General features: G+C 39.9%; 1 protein-coding gene across 2 annotated transcripts; it reads left to right on the top strand.

Moving 5' to 3' along the window:
* Nucleotides 1-3722: 3722 nt before the first annotated feature.
* LOC6635061 (uncharacterized) lies at nucleotides 3723-17661 on the top strand. 2 transcript variants are annotated; one of them, XM_002058592.4, is made up of 5 exons: nucleotides 3723-3875; nucleotides 4165-4223; nucleotides 13434-13590; nucleotides 13678-13776; nucleotides 17430-17661. In XM_002058592.4, the coding sequence occupies exons 2-5, from the start codon at nucleotides 4215-4217 to the stop codon at nucleotides 17564-17566; spliced, it is 402 nt and encodes a 133-aa protein (XP_002058628.1). In that variant the 5' UTR covers nucleotides 3723-3875; nucleotides 4165-4214; the 3' UTR covers nucleotides 17567-17661. The 2 variants fall into 2 exon arrangements, with proteins under 2 accessions (XP_002058628.1, XP_070063053.1); XM_070206952.1 differs by lacking the exon at nucleotides 17430-17661 and adding an exon at nucleotides 13984-14438 and having other exon boundaries at nucleotides 3725-3875.
* Nucleotides 17662-18114: the final 453 nt, after the last annotated feature.

Here is an 18114-nt window from a genome sequence, read left to right as displayed (position 1 = left end):
GCACTATCGATAGTCTCGATTGTTCCATGCACCGATAGTTTTTGATTTGATATTAAGAACATTAACAAACACTAAGACATTTTGGCAAAAATCAAAGTGCGAATATTTTAGGCATCGATTTTCTATTTCAATTTTTTAAATTGTTTTTATTTACTATTTTCAATTATTTTTAATAGTAAATTTAAAAATTTAATACACAATCGATATTTGGCAAACGATATATTTATATATATTACAGCACTGACATTGGTAGCTGTTATATACAGCATTGCCAGTGCACACTTTAAAATGTACCCGCCAAAAATAATAATTGCCCGAAGTCAATTCAACGTTTAGCATACAAATTGCCGCTGTTGACAAGTAAACAAATAGTTAAGCTCTTCCCTATCGAAAGTAGTTAAGCGTCTAGTTTTGGCAACATAATTTACCACGCATATGCAACCTCGCCGCCAACCCGTTTCAATTAAATCCCATGACTGTAACAGCGACTGCGCTGTCAGTTTGTCAAACTTACGTTATGCGTGGTTGTTGTTGCTGCAACGGTATATTACATACGCATATTCGCGCCTTCAATTGACGCCTAATGGAAAACCAAAAACCAGTTCCAGCATCAAGAGTTTTCTTCCTTGCCAACCGCTGAAGCATGCGTTCACACTCACAGACCTGCGGCGCACTGTTTCGAGCACTGTCAAGGTCGATGTCGTGAGAATAAAAGCAAAACACTTCATACATATATGTATATGCATGTGCATGTGTGTGTATGTGTTTATGTGTGTGCATGCATAATGCAAATCGAATTGAAATTGGACCGGAACTTTGGAATGCTAAACATTCGAACTTGCGCTCGCTTTTCATAATTCTCTATGCACATTTGGGCACAATTAGCTAATTGGCGACAGCAGTGCAATAACTGTTATATATTGTCAACCGTCTAAAGCAGCATCAGCATCAGCCTTAGCAACGCTTCCTCAACACGGCGCTAATTGGCATATAACGTATCTAATTATATCAGAATCTAAGTGCTGCATCGTCATACAGTTAATTATTAACGCAGCAAGGTCATTGAAACGCATCGACAACTTCGGGAATAAAGTGAATGCCGAAAAAGGCAATCCGAAATTGTTGTAAATATTAAAATTAACCTGGAGGTTGAGTGCAATACACGATAATGCCATGAAATCCATGTATCAAATGGTAATACCTTAACAGAGAAGATAACATTTTTGGCATGGATTAAATAGTGTTAGAAAACGATGGTAAATGAATTTGCCTTCTCGCAATAGGCAACCTTAACGTATGTATACATTTGATATATTTTAGTGTTGGCAAAAATGCATAGAAAAACCGTTATATATAGAAAACGACGATTAAAATGAATGTGCTGTGCTGCAATCATGACAACATCATGACAATATGAATCAAATCACTTATGCACATTTTAAATCAAGCATTTCTTAGTTGCCTTCGATTACTCAGCTTTTAATACCAGGCGCAGAGTGTGCATGAGTCGGCGTGTATTTTGGAATAATGACCAGTTCGAAATTTGAATATTGGGCAAGTTATTGCACTTCTTGAGGTTTTGAACTCATTTGCAGTTGACTTCCTCAACAAAATGTGTAATGGCAAGGTTCATTTCAATACAACATATATTGATTATAATATAAATACATATGAATGTAATTCATTTACGTTGAGTGAAATGTTTATGAGCTGAACTTGATAATTAAATGCGCGTGTAGCAATCGGTGATTAATGGGCCTGTAATTCTAATTGCTGGCAACAGGATAAGCCAACTGATTAACTGGCGAATACTTGGACTAGCATATCAGCGACTATATTTAGCATGCATTTAAAAAACCATTAATTTGAGACGGCCTGTCATGTGCGCAGACAAGTTAGAGCCCAAAACAGATTTTAGTTGGCGCTGCTCTCAACGCTTATTTCAATTCCTCAAAGTGGCAATAACCTCAGGCCGGGCCAAGCCGAGCTGAGGCCAAGATTTGCGCCAATGATTGATAACTTTTTTCAGACGTTCAACTATTTCAATTAAGTGCCAAAAAAAAAAAAAAAAACAGCAACAGCAACAAAAGAAAGCCAGAGAAGGCAAAGTACGCGCAAGGCAATTTGTTAATTGTTTAGTCGATCAGCCATAAATCAATGGCAGTCAACAATTAAGCGAGCGCGCTAATTGTTGCACAGCTTACAACAATTGCGCTGGCCAATTGCCCAACTGAACTTGACCCCAACGCCAGCTGAAGACAATACTAAGTATGAATTATACAATTCAATTCAATTATTGCGGTTTTCTGCTACTTGTGGCATCAGCAAAAAGAAGGCAACTTTGCGGCCGCTCCGTCAGACACCTGACAGCTGAACTTGAACTTGGTATTTGAATTAGCCAGCCTCTCTCTCGCGCTCTCTCTCTCTCTCTCTCTCTCTCTCTCTCTCTCTCTCTCTCTCTCTCCATAGCCTTCGCAGTGCTGCACGGCTAATTAAATGCGTTGGCTGGCGGAAAAAAAAAAACGTACGCATTGCTTGCATTGCTGCGACAAGTGTGCAATTTGTATTTAATTGCACGCATTAATTACGAGGGTCGTTAATTAAGTCATGAAATAATTTATATCGTGCTTACTAAAGTTCAACATTTCTTTGTGATGCAAAGTAAATTGACCTCAAGCAAATGCCCGTTTTTAATATATTTGTGAAAGTAATTTTTGTGTTGAGTGATATGGCAACGCTCTCCCAAGGATGCCAATCTTAGCTTTTCATTAGAATACCAAAAAGTTTAATAGCAGAAAAAATACTAGAAATATAAATGGGCACACGCTCATTACGTATTGAGCAGCCCTCGTAGGCGGCTATTTTGAACAATTGTTTTTCAGTTTAAGGGTCGTAAATGTCAAGCATTTTATGTTGCACATCAACTGTAGCATAAATTGTAATTAAAAAATATTCATGTTGTGTACAAAAATAGCTCGGAGGCTTGTGGTTAAAGCCTTCTGTTTAGTGCTTCCGGCAGGTAATTCGTGCGTTATGATTATGATATGCATATTGCTATTTTTAATCATACATTCGAATATAACGTAAATTGTCATTTAAATCAAGTCAACAGCGTTCCTCGGCCAGAAAACTGAGCAGCAACAGCAGCAGCAACAACAACAACAACAACAACAACAACAATCAAACAAACAGACCAACAGGCCAACAATCACACGAAATTTTCACGGTCAAAATGGCAGAGGCGGAAGAAATTGCCAAAGCTTTTTAACTGCTGACAATACAGCAGCATTTTTGTTATTGTTGCTGCTGTTGCCGTTGTTGCTGCAATTGTTGTAGCTGTTTTCACCTGCAATCAAGCCAAGGTGCTTGCCCAGCTTTCCTATTACATTTGCATTCGATTTGCATAAGCGCCTATTCAGACTGATTGACCCGAATGAAGTGCAGCGCAAGCTGAAACTGGTTACCGGAAAGCAGCAGCAGCCGCCATCGCAACCAAATGCTAGAAAGTTGCCTTTTTTGCCACAATCCGCCCAAGAACAACGACCATCACGTGTCGCACGTAGGCCAGCGACAATAGCACTCGAGCTCAAGCTCAAAGGCTCTCACACAAGTGCTCGAAGATAAAAATAATAAAAAAAAAACTCACTCAAAACGCAGCAAACAAAGCAACGACGGCCACGTCGACGTCGACATCGGCGCACGCTTGCCATGCTTTATATAAAATCAACTGAGCATTTCTGTTGGAATTCATTAAACGTTTTACCGCACAGCTCGACGTACAAACACACGATCCGCCGAATCCGAGTCCGAGTCCGAGTCAAAGCCGAGCTCCCGCAACACACACTATTTTTAAATATAGCGCAGCGCAGAGTCGTGTAAGCCAATACACAGTTGACAGCCAAACGGCATCCAGCTAACAGTTCCCAGACTCATTGTTATTTGAATTTGGCTTTCAGTTTCATTTGACACGCGTTTGCCACAATAACAATAATTAGTTAAAAACCAAAAATCAAAGAAAGGCAAAAGAAATTTTCAAAGCCAATAATTACAAACAAAATCGTGTTTCGTGTTGTAAAACCAACAAAACAAAAAACAAAAAATAACAAGTGCAGTGCCTAATAAATCAGTTAATTAATTTTTGAAATATTTGTTAACTAATTGCAGCGCAGCCAACAATTAAGCATTACAAAAAAAAAAACCTCAACTAAATCAACATGAAATTCGTAAGTACTCAGAAAATAAGTGCAAAAAGAAAAAAAAAATATTGCAGTTTATTTTGCGTTAGCCAAGTTCGTTGCCTAAGTCTTTTGTTTTCGGCTCTTGCCAATGCCAAGCGACAATTTTCACAGCATTTCCGTTGATGCTCATGCTAATGCGAATGCAATAGTTGTATGGCCGACACACAATTTTGGCCAACATTCACCGCAAATTGAGACTAGCTCAGAGGCTATTCAGAATTTTTATTGGGCACTTGAATTTATGGCCAGCCGCCAGAGTTGCCCGTTGTCGTGTGTCAATTTTTGCAGCTAGCATTTTGTCGGCATTAAAGACATGACAAAGCCAGCCGCAAGCATACAAAAAAAATGAACATATCTATTCGTAATCGTATTTAAATAAACACACACACACACACACACACACACATACACACACACTGCATGTGTGCAACTGGCTATTAAGCTGTTAAGTCGCAGACAATGGACTTTGGCTGGGGGCGTGCCACAGCGTACACAGCATCCAGGCCATAAATTGTTTACGATACAAAATATAATCATAGGCAGCCAAGCACGCACTTTCAATGTTTCCGCCTGCCCAAAAGCAAGTCAATGTGCAGAACGGGCAATTACACGCAACAAAAAAAAAAAAATAAAAAAATTCGGGGGTAAGGCAGGAAGTTCAAGTTCATGTTGAAGGCCGCGGCCCCGCCAGACAAGCGGCAGACACTTGTTTACAGATCAAGCAACAAAAAATTGGCAAAACGTGCTTGGGCATGCGTTTTGTAAGTTAATTGAAAAGTGCGATACACACGCGCCAATATAAATGCCCAAAGCCAAAGCCAAAGCCAAAGCCAGAGTCAACTGACCAAACTGGCGCTGACCAACTTCTTGACCATTGCGCGTGTGTCCCCCCCCTCCGTTGCGCCTTTCGCCACGAATGCATGTGCGTGTGCGCGCGACGCGGCCATAAATTAAACAACTATGAAAAGCCAGCGTTCAATTCATTAGAGTCAGTCTCAGAGTTATGCAACTGCCACAGCAACTGCAACTGCAACTGCAACTGGCTGCAGTCGGCAGTCGGCGGTTGTCGTTTCATCCCAGCAGGCAGTTGGGCACCCTGGGAACCGCAATCAGAAATCTGGCAAATCGCTCTCGATTAGGATTGGGTCATGCGTGCCACACAACACACACACACACACACACACACACACACACACACACACACACTCGAAAAGATTTATTAATTGCTCGACAATCGCTTTAATTCATTGGTTAATCGTCGCCAGCAAGCCAGCGCAAGTTGTCCTCGTCGACATGTTGTTGCATTTTACACGCTTTGCGTGTAGAAATTCAAATTAATTGCCATAAATATAAGTATATATACATATATATATATATACATTTGCCTTGCGTTTCGCTTGGCTTGCTCTGACTTTGGTCGGCTTTAACCCGGGCCAGGCCAAGTCTGCGAGCTCGGCTAATGAAGATGCCTCACTTACACAATCCACACACACACACACACACACACACACGACGAGCAATTGTCATGCATAATTGCAATATCTTTTTGCAGCTGAGTGTGTGTATGTGAGTTTAGGCCAGGTTTTCGGGGATTATGTATTATCAGCTCAAACTTCAAACATGCTTTAAGACTTCGTTTCTCAAACTCAAGTCAATTTTTATTAATTCAATATTTAAATCGATTTGTTTATTAGATTTGTGGGAAATAAAATCTGTACCAAACCTTTGTTTAGTTTTTGATTGCCTTTGAATTATGAGAAAGTTAACTAAAAACTTAATTAAGTAGAATAATAATTATAATATTTTACGTTTTCTGAAATGGACAATATAAACATCTGATTATTAGATGAGTGAGGAAGAAGAAAACCTAGGCTGAGACTTTTTTTATATTTATGTTTTGTTTAAGGTTTCTATTGATATTTGTGTGTTGTTAAGGCACAAACGGATATCTTTCATAACATAAGTAATTTAATAAATAATTAAATAATAAAGTTTAAAAAGGTCAGTACTTATTCGGATCCTTCTAATGGAGCTCGAATTGCCAGCTAAGCGATTTTTGTGATAGTAAAAAAAACTGAGTTAAATGGAATAAAACATTTTATATTCACGAAATGGTGTGAAACAAGCATGGAAATTTGTTACATTTTTAAACAATATATATATATATATATATGCTTCAAACTTTGCTACTAAGGCCTCTGCTTAAGACAATATTACGTCAAAATAATTAATTACCGGGAATTCGACTCCGGATTCTCGCCACCTTAATTTGTGGAACAGTTGGATAAGTCGTCTAGCGAGGTATTCCATCCATGTATTCCAGCCGCAATTAAGCTCTGCTGCTAGCCTGGATATTAAACAAATTCGTGGCATCTATTTCGTGGAATCCTCTAGCCAGTCTCCTTTTGTAGCAATTCAGGCTAATGTCCATTGCCTTTGGCATTATATGCTGTGTGCCATGTCATTTGATATCGGGAATCGCATCGGTCGCTGCGACAGCAAAAGTTTTTGGCTTATTTTATTACAATTCGCGTAGTGCGAGGCGATTAGCTGAAAACGCGCAGCTGTCGCAATCAGCGCTAGAGTCATGTCTTGGACTGTTAGTCAGTCAGTCAGTCCGTCAATCAGTCAGTCAGTCAGTCAGTCAGTCAGTCAGTCGGTGCGCATGGCAAGTGCCTGGCGTACACATGTTGCACATGTCCAGCTCCAGTTGGACATTAGCTCGAAGCTTGGCGAGCGTGCGGTGCCTGCCCACATGAGATCGCTTTTGGCTTGCAAAATAGTTATGTTAGATTTATCGCCGGAGTGGACGCCGGACCGTGGTCAGGCCATTACCATATTTATAAGGCATGGTCGGACTGGCAGGCAGGCAGGCTTGTGCGTTGTGTTTGGCATTTTGTCATGCCTTAAATGCTACAAATTTGTGTTGTTCGCTGAACTTGAACTAATTTATTGTTGTCGTTGCATTGAGTAGAGGGAGGGGAGTGGGGGGGGGGCATCAGCAGGAAAAGGAAAAGTGTTTCGATTCTCACGCTGCCAAAACGTCAATTGGCACTTCCTAACCAACGAGCTGAACGGCAAATTGAGGCCCCATAATTGCTTGGCCAATAAGTAATAGCAGCGGGCAGCGGACAGCTTGCCGGACTCAAAGTCAGACACAGTCTCCATTTTGGCCCGGCATCATTTCCAGCTATTAAACACAATTCAAAGTAATTTAAAGCAGCGGCCGTGTTGCGCCAGTTGTTGATCTTGTTGCACCTACTACTAAACAGAGCCGACACAGTCTCGCTAAACATTTTTCGACTTTAGCCACAATCGCAAATGCATCCAGAGTCTGGAGCCGAGAGCCAGGCTGAGAGCAGCACGCTTCCGTGTTGAAAGTCAATGAACAGTTGCTCAATCGAGCGTTAACCTGGACTCGGACAGCATTAGCATCTGGTGCGCGGCTAACTGATGCTGTAGGCGTTACAATCATTAACAACCGATAACAGTATCAACTTTTTTTTTAGTTTTCATTTCATTTATTATACCCTTGCAGAGGGTATTTTAATTTTGTCGCAAGGAAGGAGACAATCGGTCGAAGAGTAGGTTCTTGTATGAAAAAGTTTTTTGTTTATCAAGATATCTTAACCAAACTGGGCATTTATTAGTTTAACGATGCGTTTCATATATATGCTAACTCCTATCAACATCGGACCACTTATCAAAGAGCTGCCATAGGAAGGATCGGTCAAAAAGCAGGTTCTTACATGGAAAACTTATTTATTTTTCAAGATATCTTGACAAAACTCAGTATTTACTATTTCCCTGCGCTTCTTAAGAGCATTTTGAAAAGGTTGAGTCTGCAAGGGTATCAAATCTTCGGCGTACCGAAGATAGCCCTTCTTTATCGTTTGCTTATTGCTGTTGTATTCTGTTATGTTTTATTTTGGGTGTCCGGCTAAACTTGAGCGCATTTCAATTGTTCAACATTCACTTTTGCAACTGGCAAATTGTTCACATCAAATTCGTAATGCTCGCTGGGCAAATGACAATCCATTTAAATAAGATTAATTAACGCTCCAGCTGTAGCCATGCCAGGCCGCATTTTCCATTTTTCTTTCCATATGACTCATTTTTTTGGCCCATGCACATTTTCGCCAGGAACAACTAACCGAAAGTTCATTTCGAGTTGATTTTATGCATTTTGATATTTGTCCAAATGCAAGGCGCTCTGGTTACCTGTTCGAATGGATTTTTTCCAATTTTATTTTCCTCTTTTTTTTTTGTTGGCTTGTAAAGTAATAAAAAATAATTTATTTTTACTGCACATTTGAGCCAATCAAAATCTAAACGCCAATAAATGCCAGCACAAAAATGAAAAATCTGATTGAAAAACAACTAAAAGCGACGCAAATGCTCACAACTCGACAGCTAGATACCCTGTAAAAGAGACAGATCGAAATAAAATATATACAAAATCTAATTGTTCTGGCATAGACTATATAAAATAAATATTTATATGTATAAATTCACACGTAAACATTGTCTAGGCTACGCATGCCCTTTTGCCCATTTTCTACAGGGTATACAAAGCTGCTGCTAACAAGGCAATGTTGTTGTTTGGTTAGCTCTTGTTGTTGTGATTTTTATTTAGGTTTTCATGCGCTGGCCCGGGCACGGGCACGGGCACTGGCACGCTCACATGTTGCTGCACTTAATCATTGTTGTGGGTGGGTGGGTTTTCGCATGAGACGCCGTTGGCCAACAGTCTGGGCAGTCGGGGCTGCCTGCTACCAGTGTACCAAACGCCGCCCAATTACGAAATCATATCTAAGGTCATTTGTACAACTAATTTGTTGTGGCTTCGATAAACGATGGGAAGGGGGGTGGTTGGTGAGGGGAGGGGGTTGCCATGAGGAATGATTGCAATTTCCATACAAATAGTTTTGTTCTCAAACAAATTAACTCACATTAGCGTGCTGCACGGTTTCGAGTGCCAATTTGATGCGGATTCCTTGCGGCTAGCCGCAAAAACCAGAATCAAACCAAGTGCTGCGCTTAATTTATTTAATTAATTTAAACGATCACTTTCAAATACCCTGTCACGGCCCAACACAGTTGAACAGTTGTCCAAAAGCTATGCGAAGAATGCCCAAATGCAAATGTGTGGAAACGTGGACACATTGCCTCCGGCTGCTGTTGACGACATTCTGACGGTTTACATGTGTATCATGCCACAGTGGAGCCATATATTCCAGGCATTGGACGAAATACACTGAAACAAAATTAATATACAAATTACATTTTGAGCAATTTAAATAAAACAAGTAAGAGGTTTTAGTCGGGAGCTCCCGACTGGGGGATACCATGTGCCATTTTGATCCTTACTGATCCTTACGAGTCAAACATTGTATGAAATTGCAAAATCGGACATTATTTGACCGAAATATTCCAAAAAATCTTAAAAAAGGTTGAATTTACGAACGAATCGGTTTTTTGTCAACAACATTTTTCAACCCATCGATGATTAATTTGTTTGAATGCCAATTGATGGTAGGGATCCGTACGCATTCAAAAAGGTATAACATTTTAATATCAGACATTATTTACCCGAGATATTAAAAAAAAATCATCGAAAAAGTTTCGATTTTCGCAGCGACCTCGATTTTGAAAAAAATCGTGATGAAGGTCATATCTCCGCGGGAAGTTCTGTCGTTTTGAAACGTCATATCTCCTCGCGAAGTTATGTCGTTTTGAAACGTCATATCTCCGCGGGGAGTTATGTCGTTTTGGAACGTCATATCCCCGCGGGGAGTTATTTCGTTTTGGAACGTCATATCTCCGCGGGGAGTTATGTCGTTTTGGAACGTCATATCCCCGCGGGGAGTTATGTCGTTTTGGAACGCCATTACTCCGCGCGGAGTTATGTCGTTTTGGAACGTCATATCTCCGCGCAGAGTTATGTTGTTTTGGAACGTCATATCTCCGCGCGGAGTTATGTCGTTTTGGAACGCCATTACTCCGCGCGGAGTTATGTCGTTTTGGAACGTCATATCTCCGCGCAGAGTTATGTCGTTTTGGAACGTCATATATCCGCGGGGAGTTCTGTCGTTTTGGAACGTCATATCTCCGCGCAGAATTATGTTGTTTTGGAACGTCATATCTCCGCGGGGAGTTCTGTCGTTTTGGAACGTCATATCTCCGCGGGGAGTTCTGTCGTTTTGGAACGTCATATCTCCAGGAAAAAGCTTCGATTTTCGCACCGACCTCTATTTTGAAAAAAGCGTGATGTAACCCCTTGCCATTTTGTCGATTTGGGTCAAAATTTTAGATTTTCTTTTTTTGATGCCAATCGTTAGAACTGATCCTTACGAGTCAAAAGTGGTATAAAATTCCAAAATCGGACATTATTTGACGGAATTATTGCAAAAAATCATGAAAAAGGTTGAATTTACGAACTAATCGGTTTTTTGTCAACAACATTTTCAACCCATCGATGATTAATTTGTTTGAATGCCAATTGATGGTAGGGATCCGTACGCATTCAAGGTATAACATTTTATAATCAGACATTATTTACCCGAGATATTAAAAAAAAACATCGAAAAAGTTTCGATTTTCGCACCGACCTCGATTTTGAAAAAAATGGAAGGCCATATCCCCGCGCGTTTTATTTTAACCGATCTTTATGAAAATTTCTACAGTATATCTTATTGTATCATAGAATATTTTTGTATACTGAAAAAGTCAATTGCATTTAAATTTTGGCTTAAATTGGTTGGCAATAAAAGTTGGGTTATTAACTTGATTTATATCTCTGGGGTGCTAGCGGAGAGGTGGCGATCCATCCAATTCCTCCTGTTCTATGCTTTCTGCTCTAGGCAATGCGTGAAATACACTGAGAAAAATAATATATAAATCAAATTTTTAAAAATTCAAAAATGTATACTACTTTTTATAATCTACTTCTTCCTTTTTTCAACTCCTCCGTTCTAGTTCATAAGCTCAATTAGATTGATTGCAATCAACAATGAAGCAAATAATCTTGAACTAAGCCAATTATATTTTTCAGTGCAATGACAGCTGTTCGCTGTAAATTGTCATTTCTTCTTTGGTTATTAAATTCTGATCGGTTGGATCAAAAGTTTGCCGGCTTCTCATGCCAATTGTGTGCCTCAATTTAGCTGGCTTATGGCCAAGAATTTGGACAATCAATTGGCCTGCCTGCACGAACCTCCCACGCCAGAAGGGGGTGGGTGGGGGGTAAGGTTATTAATCACGCAGCTTTGAGAATTTTTGGCATAATTATCACATGGCTTTAATCTGCGCGGGCTTGATCTTCTGGGCCGCTCAGAGCTGCTGTGCCAACAGACGCCGTGTCTAACTTTAGGACAACAACAACAACAGCAGCAACAACAACAACAACAACAGTAACAACAACAACAACGAGAAACATGAATTAATTAAAAGCATTTTCACAAGTTGGCGAGACTTTAATGTCTAGACGAGAGTCGCAGCGGCTTGTTGGCAACTGGTCGCCTTGTTTGCATATTTTTTGATTATTTAGTTTCAAGACAATTTTTTGTTGTTTCTTGTTGCAGTTTTTGTTGTTCTTGTTGCATTTGTTGTATGCATATTTTTGCTAATAGCAATTAGCAATTTGTTGTTGTTGTTTTTGGTTCTTGTTGCAGCTGTGTTTTTTTTTTGTTGCTTGTACTATTTGTAGGGTGCACTTTGCCGCATATTAAATTAAATCAATTGCAGTAGCACAAAAATCAACAACAACAACAACAACAAAAAATGTCTGCAAAATGAACATGAAACACAAAATATTGCGCATACGCCCTGCAGTCCAATGCAGATTGCAGGCGCGGCCCATTAGGCAATTAATGAAGCAAAAACCTTTCAAAGGCACACAGAAAATAAAAAATGAAACTTAAGCAAAGGCAACCGGCAATTACTTGGCAATATTGATGCATGTGGGCACAGGTGTGATTACTGACCATAAAGCAAACAAATATGGACTTAATGCAGCGTATTCGGGCCCGTTCGTTAGCCCGGTTCTATTAAGTCTTTGCGGCCCTGTGATTAGTGTCCAGACTCTGTCGCAATTGCGTGACGGCCTTTAATAAGACATTAGATGCAACAAAACACCCGTGCAACACTTTGCGGCACAGTTGCAAGCTGCCGAGCTGCCGAAGCTGCCTGTCGAGCATTCAATGCGAAATCAATAAATTCAGGCGCCTTGCAGACAGCCAGCACTTCGACTATACATATATATATATATTTATGGCCACTGAGCCAATTTGGACCATTGATGCATGCCGCCACAGCTTCCACGAGCGCAGATCTTAGCTGCTTAACGAGCTCGGGCCGTATGCTTATCAGAGCATTAGATTCGATGCATTTGGCGCTGCTGCGAATTGGGTCAGCTTTGGAAAGCACAGCCACAGGCAATACAAACACTAAGATGCTACTCTGCAGCTTGATTTTTTTAAAATAGAGAACACAAAAAAAAAATCAGTTTCATTGCGCTCTCTCAGCTGAAAGAGCGAAAGGGCTTAAAATAGAAAGTACTCTCAGCTTGCTAAAAAGCCAGATGAGAAGCCAGGCTAGAAATTTTCTCTCAACTGAAAGAGCATAAAAAAGGCTAAAAATATAATTTTACTCTCAGCTTCGGCTCTTCAGTTTTGCCGAAGGATTTTGGGGAGCGAACAGCCAGTCGGCAGTTCAAGTGGGAAGCCAGTTGACAAGCCAGGCTACAAATTTTGCGTCGCATTCAAATCAAACGTTAATCATCTTAATATTTATATTACCTTTGGCACAGCGAGAGCTCGGTAGCGAATTCGTTGACTGGCATTTAAAGCCAAACTCCTTTTGTAATTGTCATAGATATGGTTTATGTGCAATTGCCGCTAATTACACAGTTAAGCGCTGCATATGAAAAATGGCCAAAGAGACAGCTTTTAGAACTGAATAGAGCACTTACCATTTGGCACTTGGCACTTACCACTTGGCACTCGGCTCGTGCTCGAATCGCGTACAGCTGAATGGCATTCTATGGTCGACTGTTTGTTGGCTTAATTGTTTTCTATATGCTCAGCTCTGTGTTGGCATTGACACACATTTCAATTGTTTAATCGCCGCGACCGTACTTAAGCATATTACCAACATGCGCGCTTTTAAACGTATCCAATGTCTCTTTTTTTCCAGTTAGTCACCATTGCTGCCCTGTGCCTGTGCCTGGCCTTTGCCGCTGGCCAGCAATATTTTCTAGGACAATTCCCCGGCCGATCCCGCTTCGCCTACGATCCTTTGGCCCTGGCGCAGCCCTCGCCGGCGCAGATTCGTGATCCGCGACAGAACAGAGGTAAGATTGGCCACACGAATACCCTAAATCTAGATTATAATTTCACACTCCTTAACGTTTCTACATCTTTGTGTATTTCCTTGGCAGGACCCGTCGTGTTCCCCCCCTCGCCACCGGATGCGATTGAGGAGTCGAGCGGCGTTGTTGTTGGCGCCTCCGGCTTTGGCTTTGTGCCACCTCAGCAAAGTAATACATTCAGACAATAGTAGAACCTAGGCCATTGTTACCCACACTCACACACACTCACACACTCACACACACACACACACACACGCACACAATTAAAGCTTTATTAGTGCAATTGAAGTAGTGTTTAAATATGAAGTCTTTTTTTAGTTTTGTTGAATAATTGTCTTTTTTTAACGTACCCTCCACCCCACGTCCAATTCACAGGCACAATCTTTGGTTAACTGCACATACGCACACACACACACACACACAAGCATACACAGCCATATATACACACACACACACGCACACGCACACAGCTCGCACAATGCCAAACAGCGCCGGAAACGGAAATACGCGTCACACTTAATTGCAGCCAACTTCAATTTAAGCACCTCAGCCCCAGCCCATCCGCTCCAAAGCCCTGCACACACAGACACACACTCCCACACACACACACACTAACATAACAGCAAATAACATGTAATAATAAAAAAAGTTTATTAGTTATTATTTAGTTTAATTGTTGTTATCTAATTGCAAACACATAAATTTAGTTACTTTTGCTTTTTATTCCCCTTCTTTTTTTTATTGTTTTTATTTTGCCAATTATTTTATGTATATTTTTTATTTTCAATTGAAGAACTAGCTTAATTATAAATAAAAAAATTTTAAATGTATTTCTTATGTTAAACTTTTTATTTGATTTTTATTCAACATCTTTCGGCTGCACAAAAAACAAATTTCAGCAAAAAATTCAATTTGATTTTATTCTCTTTTCTTTTCTGTTGTTTTTATTTTTGTTTTGCCAATTATTTTTTGTATATTATTTATGTTCTTTTCTAGAAACTTATGATTTTTATTTTGTTTAATTTGTAACATTAAAATTCTTATTATTTTTAGTTGAGGAACTAGCTAAATTATAAATAAAAAACAAACTCTACCATATAAAATGTTTTGTTTATGTTACAATTTTAATTTACTTTTTTTTTTTAATTTGTACTTTGACATCTTTCGGCCGCACAACAAAGACAAAATTCCAGCCAAAAAATTCAACTTGTTTTGAGTAATTATTTTGTAGTCTTTTGAGTTTCACAGTTTCACATTCAAATGCACCACTTTTGGCTTTTGATATTATCGTACAAGTATGTTTATGATTTCTTGTAGCAATTATTGTAAGTGCACACAAAACAAGCGTCTAATTAACAAAGCCAGCTTTGAAGTGCAGCGACACAAATCGAACTGTGACGGCCTCAGCCACGGCCAATCCGATTCCAAATCCAAATCCAGCAACCGCAACGACGTGGCCTACACTCTTCACGACAACTTCACTTTGGCGTGGGCACAAAATATTATATTATTATATATATATATATATATATATGAGTTGGGGTGACGAGACCTTGTGGGCTTGGACGAGCACTCGACAAGGGGGGGGGATGGATTTTTGGTGTGAATCCAAATCGAATGTTGAAATATGGACAAAAGAAATCAGTTGGCGCAACTTGCTGTATCTTCAGACAGCACATCGCTTCAAAATCTTTTCAAGCTCAAAACTGATTAAAAGCAGCTTCAAATAAATGACTAAAATTCGATTTGTCAATGTCTTGACACGGAATTGAGTTCAATGTTTCCATTCGAGCATTGTCTCCATATATAATATTTCATATATTGAGCTCCCGATTGAACAGCATTTTATAAGCCTGTGAATTTTGTTATAAATAGAAATAGGAAAACAGATTTCCCTCTACATTCAAATCAAGTTAGAAAGGCTTAAGCAATATCATGCAAAATTATTTGTTGAGTCAGTTCAGCTCAACAAATTTAAAATTTTTATCTTGAATGACATTTTCTTATGTATTGTGTTCAGTTTAAGCCAAGTCATAAAATGGATTTTTATCGATAAAGAACGTATGCTATAAAGGATATATACTTCAAGTTTTTAGCCTTTTTAGTTTCCGAGCTTGGTAATCAATCATTTTTATGCTGCAATAGAAATCAATAATTCATATGATCAATAATTTATATATTTTATTGGGCATATACTCCTAGAAATGCCTTATAAGCTTTTTATTAATATGCATTGTGTAGTATACAAATTATTGTTATTTATATCGACCCTTTACCGGGCTCCAAAATGGCAAACATCTATCAAGAAAATGTCTTTGCTACTCGACAGCTTTTTTCAATGCTTGTTCTCTTATTACAAAATAAACCCAATATAAACCCCCTTGGCAGGGGGCAGGCAGCTAGTGATGCCTTAAGTACCTCACTGGGAAATGAAATATGAACAAATTTTAACGACAAGCAAATGTGTCGGCCACGAGCAGCAGGTGCTGCAGCGGCAATCGAGACTTAAGCCCCATATGGCTATGTGCCTGTCTATAAAGTCAATGAGCGCACACATACACATTTGCATAGAGTATGTGAATTGAAGGGGGAGAGGGACGGGCAAAGAGACAGAGAGAGGGAGAGAGAGAGAGAGAGAGTGGGGGAGAAAGAGGGGAGATACTCAATGATATGCGCGACTAATGCTGTGCAAAATATGTTCGCAGTTTGCATTTTAACTTTATTTATACCCTGCACACATAAAAACACTAAAAAGGGTATATTGAGCCTAAGCGAATGTATGTAACAAACTTTAAAAGGAATAGGTTGCCTACGATTGGCCTTCAATACTTAGAGCGAGATTGTGCGATACTTAAAATAAAGATAAATAAGATAAGTAAGAAAGCATTTTTAAGCTATATCAACTAAAATCGAATTATTATTATATTAATTATGTTAATTATCGTTTAAAGTTCCCTTTAAGTAGACACATCTAGACAACGCGTCTTAGCAAGAGCTCAAAATACTTTCTTTTTAGTCGAGAGTATCTCCAAGTCGAGCGATGCATTCTTGCTAGCTTTTTTTTCGGCATTTGTTTTTTGCATATCGTTTGAGAGGCTTGAAACGCAAAGAAAATCGAAATGGAGCAACTGTTTTTTTTTTTTTTTGTTTACTGCTGCGACTAAGCCTAGCTGGCCGCATGGCGAGCAAAAAGCGAGCAGTGGGCCAAGCCGGAGGACTGGGACTGGGACTGGGACAGACAATGCATGGAAAAAACATTTCACAACGAACAAAACCGAACGACACTAAGTTGAGATAATTTTTACAATTTGACAATTTATGCACGATTGGCGAACGGTAGCCAAATGGCCATTGTGTAATTAATTTCGCAAGCCCAAAGTTCTCGCTGCACGCAGCGCCCGCTTCCTGGATGAGGACTGCCTGCGGTTAGACCAGATAAATGGCCAATTGCTGCAGCATTAAATGCGGTCACAATTGACAACCCACCCCCAGCATTAAAATATGTGTGTGCGGACAGCGGCTAATGTGGCCGCTGGCCAATCGTTAAGCGGGCCATTCTAAATTGCAGCAATTGCAGCTGGACACTTGCCCAAACACTTGACCAGCTTGTTGACGCCGTGGTGATTGACGAAGCGCTTAACCTTCGGTCGACGCCCACGCTTGGAATTTACCAGTTGGCAGCAAAAGTAACACGACTAATCTCAAGTGCACCCGCCCGCCCAAGCCTAACCATATTAATTGTAATTTGTAAACGCACTCGTTAAATATGTCAAGTCCACAACAAGTGCTGCTCCTTTATTTATATTCTAATCAATTTGCAGCGGTGGCAGCCGTGGCCGCGGCGGCTGGCGGCGTGGATCCAACATATTTCAGCACCACATTTCAAACGCCGGACACATCGTACGCAACGTTCAACTATTACAGCAATCCGTACAGTACGAGATACACATACTTCTGAGGCGACACAGGGCCGAGAGTGGAGAGTCGAGTCGAGAGTCGAGTCATGTGTAAGTAGTCAGTTAATGAGGCGCCTAGGCAAAATATCTAAAAATTTTGTAAATAAATGTCTAAAATATGCAATTTTGTGTTTAACTTGTGCGTTGTCGTGCCACTCGAGTGTGCAGCAATATATATTTCTGTTTGCTATTGCAATTGTTGATGCATGCGCAAAACGAAAGACTCAGGAAGCGAACTTGAAAGCGCGCAAGCGTTAAGCAAACAAATCAGCCTTTGTTATCACGGCTGTGATATATTATGTTTTTATTTTCATTGTTGCATAATATATATATCTAGCTGAAAGCTGAGCCCAAGCGATGCTTATCGAGCGACAAACAGTAGCTAGAATCGTAGCCGGAGTCTGGAGCTGCCAATGAAGTGTGAACCGAATACGCGTCATCGGGCTTGGAATGTTTATTTGCTTGTTGCTGTTTGAGTTTTTTTTTTTTTTTTGTTGTTAGCGAATTGCAAGAAATCTGTGCCTTTGCATTTTACAACAGCATTTCATGC

This window comes from Drosophila virilis, chromosome 2, assembly GCF_030788295.1.
Source record: "Drosophila virilis strain 15010-1051.87 chromosome 2, Dvir_AGI_RSII-ME, whole genome shotgun sequence".
NCBI classification, from domain to species: Eukaryota; Metazoa; Arthropoda; class Insecta; order Diptera; family Drosophilidae; genus Drosophila; species Drosophila virilis.
The sequence above is the reverse complement of the archived record's forward strand: the minus strand, read 5'-3'. Positions and strand labels throughout refer to the sequence as shown.